The sequence below is a fragment of the Austrofundulus limnaeus genome, unplaced genomic scaffold (assembly GCF_001266775.1).
Source record: "Austrofundulus limnaeus strain Quisiro unplaced genomic scaffold, Austrofundulus_limnaeus-1.0 Scaffold11, whole genome shotgun sequence".
Lineage (NCBI taxonomy): Eukaryota > Metazoa > Chordata > Actinopteri > Cyprinodontiformes > Rivulidae > Austrofundulus > Austrofundulus limnaeus.
The window spans coordinates 1,772,081-1,782,998 of NW_013952413.1; the positions used below are offsets into that span (position 1 = coordinate 1,772,081).

At 36.9% G+C, this 10,918-nt stretch overlaps 2 protein-coding genes across 4 annotated transcripts in view; one reads left to right on the forward strand and one right to left on the reverse strand.

Annotated features, from left to right (window-relative positions):
* Positions 1 to 9,401, forward strand: part of aga (aspartylglucosaminidase) — a 17,689-nt gene extending 8,288 nt beyond the window's left edge. The window contains exons 5-9 of one of the 2 annotated variants that reach the window (XM_014001979.1): positions 1,362 to 1,470; positions 1,777 to 1,852; positions 5,522 to 5,629; positions 8,243 to 8,376; positions 9,204 to 9,401. In XM_014001979.1, the coding sequence (XP_013857433.1) occupies positions 1,362 to 1,470; positions 1,777 to 1,852; positions 5,522 to 5,629; positions 8,243 to 8,376; positions 9,204 to 9,304 (528 nt within the window). In that variant the 3' untranslated portion in view covers positions 9,305 to 9,401. Of the gene's footprint in view, positions 1 to 1,361; positions 1,471 to 1,776; positions 1,853 to 5,521; positions 5,630 to 8,242; positions 8,525 to 9,203 lie in introns of those variants that run through there. The other variant, XM_014001978.1, reaches the window with a different exon arrangement.
* A 50-nt stretch (positions 9,402 to 9,451) lies between these two features.
* neil3 (nei-like DNA glycosylase 3) overlaps positions 9,452 to 10,918 on the reverse strand; it is a 19,839-nt gene continuing 18,372 nt past the window's right edge. For both annotated transcript variants that reach the window (XM_014001976.1, XM_014001977.1), the window contains one exon: positions 9,452 to 9,796. In XM_014001976.1, coding sequence (XP_013857430.1) covers positions 9,614 to 9,796 — 183 coding nt within the window. In that variant the 3' untranslated portion in view covers positions 9,452 to 9,613. The remainder of the gene's footprint in view (positions 9,797 to 10,918) is intronic.

Here is a 10,918-nt window from a genome sequence, read left to right on the forward strand (position 1 = left end):
CACCCTTGTTTTAGTTGGAGCCCCTCTTCAAAAATGGGGTGTATTGTAAAATCATTGGCTGGTGCAGTGTAGATCGGACACATCTATATTCCTGCTAAATTTCATGTTGATCGGTGCAGCTGTTTTTGTGCTACGGTTGACCAAAAGTCACTGGGATTAAAAATAATAATAATAATAAATATGACCCCCGCTTCATGTGCAGGCGGGGGCCATAATTATGAAGTATACAGGTTAACGGTGGAAATGGAGAATACAGAAAAATGTTTGCTTAACCAAGTCAGTATTGTCCTTTCATCTAATGCAATGCTGCTTATTAATAGTGTATATAAGTGTTTACCGCCTGTTTATTATCTGCATTAACTTTCCACTACTAATTTATAAGGATACCCTTATTGTGAAAGTGAAACATGGGTAAGAAACTGAGTGGATGTGTCGGGACAGTATTGTGTTTATCGGAATCTGGATTGGAATCAAGGTTTTAAAGCTAAATATGCTTGCTCCCGCAAATATTTCTCATTCTGAGTCACCAAAGCCTTCAGGACACTGTGGACCTGGAGAGGATTGTGTTCTGATACACCGACATCTGCTATTTTGTGTGCAGCACAAATGTATTCAGCTGATAAGGGTGTACGCTCTGCAGATAAATAAACGATGAAACATTGAGGGGAAAAAAGGCCTTATAAGCACTATAAAGTGCTGTTATAAACTTTGTTGTTTATGTATCTGATTAAATTATCAGAAACGGCAGTCTTGGACATATTTAGGTGTGGTAAAGTTAAAGATTCACAACATGTAACAGGTTTTTTTTTCATGGTAGATAAGTCGTGCTTCAAAAACAACTTGTATAATTTGGTTTCAGAGGTTACTCATCAATAAAAATGAATGCTGCAATGATTTTGTCTTCATAAAAGGGAACATGCCACAACTCACATTTTGCAGCAATCCATTTAATAAAAAAATGACACTTTTCAGCAGAATTTCACATCGAATAAGCAAAATAAACTTCTCGCATTCCTCTGCAGGCCAAGGCGGTGTGCTCAATCCACCGAACACAATCACTGAGTATCACATCTTGTGCTGTCTGACGCGCCGCTCAGAACCACTTAGAGTGGATGTAGAGCTACAGAGTCACCTGTGCTGCAGTATATGTTCTTTGACAGCTAAAGAAGATGTCCATCATTATATATTAGGTACCAAAACATGCGCTGACAAAAGTGCTGAAGTGCCTCAATTTCATTAAGTACCTGGAATAAAACTGCTTACAGATCAARATATTTGCTTGTGTCTTATTAAGATTATTAAGTCCCGAGATAACAACTTAATGCAAACAGTGATGGTCCCCCCTTATCGTCTGTCAACAGAACGTCAGTCCAGATGCTTCAAAATCCTGTGGACCCTACAGGCCACAGGCAGTGCAGACACAGACCAGGGGGCCGCGGCATGTCGGCATACACTCCCATGACACCATCGGTAGGTCACCGTCATTTTTCCTTCATTTAGACGTCTTTTGGCACCGGATTGACACAAAATTAATTATTTGAAAATAGGGCCTTATTGTTTTATATGATACGAGTTTTGCTCGATCTCCTTTTTAACTCATTGACTCCTGAAGCTATTACGAGTCTAGCTGCTTGCGCACCAAACTTTTAATTGAAATATACAAGACCCTGAAAAACTTTAATTAGATGTTTTTTATACCTACCGCATAGCAACTTTTTATTTTAATCATGCTGGGTTTATTTATTTATTTATTTTTCTGTCTTTTCTTCCTACCAGGGATGATTGCTCTTGATCAAAATGGTCATATCGCTGCTGGTACATCAACCAATGGACTAAATCACAAAGTTCCAGGGTGTGTAGATTAATTATTAATTTATTTTCTTAACCTGCTTTTTCCTTTCCCTGTCGCAGCTGAGCTGGTGCCCACCTCCAGTGGTCACTGTGCGACACGTGGAGTACACCCTGGACAAGTCTGCATTATGTTTTGTTTAATTTAAACGTGTTTTTTTGAGATCGTCTTTTCAAAATAATAAGTAGAATAAACTCACTTTGCTTTTTAATCAGCATTTCAATCCAATCCATTGTATTTTTGAAAGCACTAAGCCTGCCACAGAGGACCAAAGTGCTGTTCAGACTGCAGAACGTGCCGAGCACGGCATCACGGTTTCTCAGATGTCATTTCAGTCCTTTTGGATGTCCTCCAGTTTTTCTGTGAACTTGAACTTTTCTTGTAACATAATTTAAAACAGATAATGTCCCAGCCAGTTCCCTGCGTCTGGGTGCGAGCACATCGTTCAGTAATTGATCATGACACAGACAGGTGTCCAGTGATTTAAACCGTCTTTTACAGAACTTTGTTTCAGTATTTATGTATCAAATGACCATAAAGGCTGTCTTATGTAGCGAAAACATTGTATTGAATGAAACAAACAAAAAATATGGTGGTCACAGCATCAGTAAGGGGAAAGATGATCGCAGCAGCAGTACATTTCAGTGACTTAAAAGCATCTCAAGGTTCAGGGCCCCGGAAAGGTTGTTGTGACAGAGACGGTGCAACAGAGGTGATCCTCTCATAATGAATGTCTCATGATGGAATATAAATAATCTTAATATTTAAATTGCAAACTTTACCCCCCTTCAAAAGGTTGAAATGATGAGATCTAATGTGGTGTTCCAGTCTGTTCATGGTGAACTTAAGATGCAAACACTTTGCATGATTACATCATTTTAAATGATTTATTAAAAGCTGCAGGGCCTTTTTTTATTTTTATTTATTAGATATGCAGTTTATGTAAATGTTTCTTTTTAACGTTTACCAGTTATGAGCCTGATTTATAGGATCCACTAATGAAAGAGAAAATAAAAATCACGGGCTTCATCTGAAGACGTTTGATTTGTCCCTTCTGGTCTGCTGTAGTGGCACGATGGGAGGGGTTGTCAGTGAGGATGATAACATAAAAGGATCTTTGGAGTTTGTTCAGTTGAAGATAGTTTCCACCTAATTGCGTGCTAATGAAGACATTGAGGGTAATTAGATTTCAATTATACCAACAGATTGCCCTAAAGGTTAAATACTAAAACACTGACGAAAGTAACGGATCATGAAAGCATCATGTAGAAAATCCTTCTAAAGTTTTATTTTAATATCTGCACAACTGGCTGAGTACTATTGTGTTTTCTCAGATCTGGCGGTGGCAGCCGACTTGAGTTGGATTGAGTTCAAAGGTTAATCAGTTGTAGATGTGAACCTTTTATTATCTACTGGTTCTTAAGATGTTTTGCTATCAAATAGTTGATTCCAATGATGATTAAGTTTCAAACACACATCCTGCACGACCGTTAGAACTCATTATAGGTTGAGGATGACTCTCAGCTGCTATCACACCAAATTATAGCCTGATATCAGTAAAACTGGCTAACTTATAGCCATTTCTGTGGCAGCCATCTTGAATCTGTGACTACAAAACTCATTTGTAGTTGATGTTGAAAGCTGTTTTATAATCTATAGTGATCCGTGAGATGTTTTGCTAAATGTACGGACAAACACACACTAACACGGGCAAAAACATGACTGTTCTGACTTTGCCTTGGGGTGATGAAAATGTGCAGACTTGATCAATTGGAGTGCTAAGCAGGAGGGCGAGATTTTATTTATTATTTATTTATTTGCAACTGAGCAGTATTTAAAGATATATATTAGTTTCCAGTTTCTCTGTTGCACTAAAAACAAAAAAATAAAATACATTTTTCTCTGGTGCTAACAGGTTAGACACATATAGAGGTCTCAAGTAACAAGGTTCAAATAATTTGTTACTTTGCCTAAGTTTAAACTTTTTACTTCTAATTCTTACATTTTGATGTGATTTATCTACTTTCTACTCACTATATTTTAAAAATGCAAAAAGTATTTCATTTCAATTTCATTCCAGCTTGCACTTGTGTAGCCTGGCCCTTGCCTTTCCCACGCAGCTCCGCTCAATTCTAGTTTCCCTTCACTGCTCCGTCTGGCATTTCTCCCATAGACAAGGATTTCGCTGGCAGATTTTTAGCCGGGCCAATCAGAGAAGAGAACGTCAATTTTCTGCGCAGTGTCTGCTTGTAGTTTATTTTACCTGGACCAATCAGCAAACAGAAGGCAGAGTTTTGAATGACGTCGATGTTCTGCGCAGTGTCTGCTAGTTAGTTTAGCTACGGCAGCGGAGGAAGTGAATGAAACCAGTCCGTGTTGATAAGGCTTCAAATTCAAATAAATTTGTCTGACAAAGCAGCAGCTCTCATTTACAGTCGTCTCGTTTGGCTCGGTACTTTTCTCCTCTCAGTAGGGTTGTTTGCAGCACACGCGACTTCCGGTTAGCTTCTTAGCTTAGCCTCCTTCACACCGACAACACAAACATGCTTCAGCAGAGGCCACGCCTCCTGCAAGAAACGCTTCTCTATGCAGCAAGTCCAGACCCTCGTATGAAGCAAAGTGAAGGACAGGGTCTGGTATAAACCAGGCTAGCACTGGTGGGGCAGCACTAATCTAAAAATTAGTTCCACTAGCCCTAAAACACTAACTGTAATATTTAGGTCTCCCTACTTCTAAAGCGCTAACGCACTGAAAGTTTTAGCAAAAGCTAATTCTAAAGCACTAAAATCACCCGATAAAGCCATGAACATTCTTCAACAGACAACACGAGTCACATGCTGCCGTGTTGTTCTCTTAAGACTCATTATTAACATTCCACAGCCGTATTTGAGTTCATATATTGTCACCTGGTGGATAAGTGACACACATATGAACAAAATGTTTGACAGCTTTCACCTTCAGCTGTTAACATTAACGTTGATCAATAACATTTATAGACCTCAGTTAGTGCTTCTAAATTTAGCAAGTACTTATCCACAAATAAATTTTAAAAGCAGCAAAAGCCCTAAAGCATTAATCAGGGAATTAGTTCCCCTATTAGTGCTTTAGGGGAACTGTGCCCGCCACAGCCAGGTTGTCATCGATTAAAAAAAAATTAAAAAGACATATTGTTTTATGTGCCGTTGCAAACCATTGCATCTGCACATGACAGAGATCACGTCACACTCCAGCAGTACATGTCAGACGTATGTAGTCTCGTATGCAGATGAGCGTGGCAGAGATGTATTTATGCAGCTGAAACAAGTAGTTTAATGCATCCCAATTTCTGAATAACAATCTCCTCATTGTGGCTTTTAGAAAAAGGTTTTTTTTGTGGAGGTGGGGTTGTGCATTATACAGTAGGCCRCTGTGGCACATCCTAAGCTTTTACTTGTTTTATTCTCTTGTTTACATTACTTTTATTCTTTAAGTTGTTTTTAAATCAATACTTTTATACTTTTACACGAGTAAAAATCTGGAGTTTATACTTCTAAATAAGTATTTTAAAACCCTAAGTAATGAATGTGTGACACTTCTGCACATATACATTTAGACATAAAGTCTATAAATGTTCTACACTTTATGTTTTTGACGTTCTGTGTTTAAAACCGCTTCATATTCTGTGTTTTGCAGTCGTGTTGGAGACTCTCCTATTATCGGTGCAGGGGCCTACGCAGACGGTTCAGTTGGTGCYGCTGCAGCAACTGGAGACGGAGACATCATGATGCGCTTCCTACCAAGGTGCTTTGACCATATCTCCTAATGAATTTTAAATTTTCCTTTTTCTGCGTCGCTGGAGGATTGCATAAAAACATGGAACAGTGTGAAGTACTTAAAGGTTAAAAAAATCAAAAAGTTCACAAAGAAGTGAAACAAAAATTTACTTAAAAAAACAACTTTCTCACAGCAATAAACATTTTTTTGTCCCTGGACTGTATCCACATCTCATCCACACAAAACTTTTCCTGGTTTTTTTTTTTTTTTTTCAGTTAAAGTTTTTCTGTATTTGAAAATAGTTTCCTGTCAGTCAAATACACCCCAGCTGAACCAATCTCACATGGTGACAAGATCCAAACTCCTCCACGTTCTCTAACTCGATGCTATTTACCAAATATCTAGTGAAAAAAAGGGCTGTTTTGTTTTTCTTGATAATGACGTTCAGAATAAATTGACATGTGTGACAAGTGTAGGTTTTAAACAGCTAACTTCTCATGTCAGCATTGAGTTCCATGTGCATAAATAGTATTAGGGGGAAAAAAAAAAGAAACATGGCTACATTGCCCTAAAACTGTCATCAGCACATTGCACCAAAGAAGCAAAATATCACTTAAGCAGTGCTTTTTTTAAGGCCACAAAAATGCTTTTGCTTATCTAAAAGCTTTATTTATCTAGGCTAGGTTTGAAAGTACACACACACACACACACGTGCGCACGCACGCACACACCACATCTGAGGGCTGTCTATTTCAGTTATAGTTTTTTTTAACTCATTTCCTGGAACTACTGCAGCTTGTTTTTCAAAAGGACCTTGTTATTAGAGGACTGAATTGTGTTTATTTGTGCCCACATTTCTCCAAGTCAGAATGTTTTCATTGGTGTGGTTAGAAGGCTTACTGCAGACCAGAGTTCTTGTTTTTTTTTTTTTTTTAATCATATTCAGGTTTATTCAAAGTGTAAAATACACTCTGCCAAAAGGAGTATTACAAAAACTGATGACATGCAGGGACCCTACATGCAACAGTTTCCTATGGGTCAACAGTATTCCCAAAGGAGTACGATTCATGTATGCTGGTGTCAATTCTTAGTCATTCAGGACATGGCAACCCCCCACCCCACCAAAAAATAAAAAGTAAATAAATAAAAAATAAAAACTAGAATGGGACTATAATTTTATAGCTCAATATGTTTTACTTCTCCTTCTACGATGATTAGGACCACACGAGATATTTTTTTTAATTACGAGAATAAAGTCGTAATATTACAAGAAAAAAAGTCATAAAATTACGAGAAAAGAAGTCATAGTATTAGGGCCACATAATGATTTTTCCTCATTTGCTCCACATTTTCCTCACATCTGCTGTGGACCGCCATGAGTGTCTCTGTGTTTGTAAAGTTGTCCGCAATGACCTTTGGGTCAATGTTAGGGTAAAAAGCTTTCATCCAAATTCTGTGGTGATTCAATCCGTCAATGCAGCCATTAATTACAATTAGGCTTCAGTTTAGTTGTTTGCACAATTGTTTCAAAGGCCTGCTATTGCTAATTTGATGCTAATGTGCTAAAAGATTTTTTTAACTGAAACTAAAGAACAACTTCACAAGTTGCTCAACATTCATTGTTTTAATGCAGTGGTAAGGCTGCCTTTTTCATTTTTTCATATTACATCTTTTTTCTTGTAATATTAGGACTTTTTTCTTGTAATACTGTCTTTTTTTCCCCGTAGTGTTACGACTTTTTCCCATAACATTACGATTTTATTATATTATGACTTTGTTCTTGTAATATGACTTTTTTCTCRTAGCACTGACTTTTTCTCATAACATGAATTTTCTCATAATATTGTCTTTTTTCTCATTACTTTTTTCTCGTAATATTACGACTTTTTTTCTCGTAAGTCTGTCTTTTTCTCGTATTACGGCTTTTTTCTTGTAATGTTGACTCTTTTCCCATAATATTCTTTTTTCTCGTAATATGAATTTTTTCTCATATGAAATTTTTCTAGTAATATTACAACCTTTTTATCATAATCTTACATCTTTTTCGTAATATTATGACTTTTTTTCCATAATAGTCTTTTTTTCTCATAATATGAAATTTTTCTTGTATTATGCATTTTTTTCCTTGTAATATTATGACTTTATTCTCAGAATAAAACAATAGTCTTGTGTGGACCTAATACTCCATTGTATCCTTCAGGGAGATTTCTCAATTAAAATAAAAAAACTGGAATGTGAGGTTCTGAGCATTAAGTTCTCGTTACAGCACAAAAAATAAAACAGCTTTAAGTTTGCTCCACATAAGGGGAAGTCTTCTGTCACAGAAGTCCTTTAAGATTCATACATTTTCCTATTTATATCAAATTATTGACTTGTCTTTTTAATAGTAGGCCTGAAATGGATCATTTATTGTTTATTCAGTTGACCCAAAGCTCATGGAGGTAATGATTCTGGTGATATAAGTCATTTAAAAGCCTTGGCAAATTATAGCAATTCATTTTCCCGCCCCCCGGTCTATTCAGCTGAATTTTTTTTTTCATCATTATTATTCTAAAAGCATCATTATCATGATCCTGGTTGGTGGCCTCGACAGCCCTTGTTAGTTTGCCTTACGTCTTCCCTGTGTCATCTTGCCAACAGTTACTTGGCCGTGGAGCTGATGAGGGCCGGGGCTGATCCCTCAGCAGCCTGCAAGTCGGCTATTTCCAGAATCAAGAGGCATTATTCTGACTTCTTTGGAGCTGTAATCTGTGCTAACATAACAGGCCATTACGGTAAGTGTGTGGGTTCACAAATACAGACTGCCATCTTTTTTTTTTTCCAAAAGGTAATGACGCAAATCTACTGGGATTCAAGGGGAAAAAATGGAATGATCAACACCTAATAATGTGAGGGTGCTGGTGGGCTTCTGGGGATAAAAAATAATTGTGTAAATGAAGCTGAGACAATGTGTGTATAATAAGGGTTGTGCATATATCAAAAGTGAAGCAGGCTTTCCCACTAGAACATCTTTGTGTACATAAAGTTATGGCTGATATGAATTTCCCGTCAGTTTTTTTTTCTTTGAAACTTAGTGTTAATGTAATTAATGACTGACCTTTTTTTTTAAACAAAGGCCAGGCATTAATTACATTGATTTGTGTTTTGTCTAAAGGTTACTAGACCTCAGCCCTTCCTAAGATACATCAAACTGTCCTCCATTTTGGAGATTTTCATCCATTTTTTCCCCCCAGAAGTGCTCAAACAAAATCTGTTTCAGCCTAGAAATTTTGTTCTCATGGCAACAGTGATAAATTTTGTAATCCTTCTGGCAGATGAAGAGGCACACCCTTTGGCTTTTCCCTTTTTACACAGTTGGCTTGTTTACCCTTCAAATAGTAACATGCTGTTTTTCTGACATCTATATTTACCATATATCTACATGACTTTTGGTGATATGTAACTACCTATGGTGCTCCATGTGAACTAGGAACAGAATGTAAATAAAACTGCAAGATTAGAATGTAATAATGGCTTTATTAGTGGCCTGCGTTCACTCTATGGAGCTATAAAAAAAACAATGCATATTTTTTATAACGTTCCTGTGTGTTTCTCTTCTCAGGTGCAGCGTGTAACAAAGCCCCCAGCCTCACACAGTTTCACTTCATGGTGTCAAACCCTGAATCAGCCACACCAATCCTGAAATCTGTAGATTGCTTTTAAATAAACTGATTTTATTTTTCTTTTATTTACGAATGAACAATTTCTGTAACGCACTTTCATTTCGGTGATTGATTTAATAAAACATTTAAAACAACGATCACTGACTTTTCCTGGTGTAACGTGTTCAAATCTTATTTTATCACAATCGAGATGAGAAACGATCTTTATTAGATGAAAACAGTGGTAGGTCATCATTTAAAAGGTCACAGTTAATTACAAACATATTCACACTGAGTAACATTTTTTACACAGTGTATTTAAGAAAGAAAAAAACACATAGAAAATAGGTTATTATTTGGTTGATGTGCGTCAACACCCAGGAAGGATGGAAACCCCCGGTCCTCTCTCTGCCCACTGGAARAAATCACACTGTTTGCCCTTTTGAAGGCTGCAGGTGTAGAAAGTCCGCCCGTTGTTTGGACCCAGCTTCAGAACCGTCCTCATCAAACAGCGTTTAGCATGGTGACAAAAAGGGAAGTGCAAATCAGCCCACTGCAATGGCAGAAATACAATTTTATTAACTCAGTTTTCTGTTTTATTGCGAATCAGCTCAAACTAGGGATGCACGATACATCGGMATTAACATCTGTATCGGTCCGTATTTTACTGGATGATAAATTGTCTCAGAAATTATTGTGATAAACGATAATATTGTTTGGAGACCAGTTTAAACTAATGATATAACCCCTCCCTTTACATTTAAAGTGTCCTGAGGCATCACYGGCTGTATGAAGGCATCAGAAAACTGAAGATGCTCCTCTGGCTAAATGCCTGTTCATGGGCTCTCATGCTACAGAGTTAGAGACCATGCACCTGGCAAATACCTGACGCCAGAGTTCCCTCCTCTCTACACTAAGAAGTAGAAAAGAGGGAGGTAAGAAAAAAAATCAAACAAGCAGGCAAATAAAAATTATTCTCAATTTAATTTATCGTACCATTAATTGATTTATTGTGTATCGTGACTAAAACTAGGCCAATATTAATGTCCGATAATGATTTCCCACTTTTTAGTTTTGTGTTTCTGTTTCGAGAGGGGAAATGGTTGGTCAAGTGGTATCCGTTTGATCATGATAGTGATATAGATTTATTTATTTATTATTATTATTATTATTGTTTTTTATTAATTACCAGGCAAAACATTAAGAGTAACTTCTTATTTACAATGTCGGCCTGGCGGGTACCAGAGACGCCCATAAGAAAAAGGTGAAGGAGAAACAAAACATCAAGCAAACAACATATCCAAGTCACTTAGAGAATATGTCAGATAAAAATATAAGATATACAAAATAAATAAAACCAAAACATGTAACGTAAAAAACATAAGGTAAAGCGTACTCAACATCATAAAACGTGCCTAACATTGACAGGTCAGATAGATAAAGCTCATGTAAGGTTGATTTGAACTGACCTATAGGTACAAGTAACTGCTGATACTGCACAGCCAGGAATAACTGAAGTAGATGTGTTAGCGGTCTGGTCATTTAGAAAAAAAAGATGATATGATATAAATCAATTTTGTGTTTGTGTAATATCAGTAAATAACGGCTATCGGCCATAACACCAAGAATAATATTGATATTGACTGAAATTTCTGTATCTGTGCATCCCTAGTTC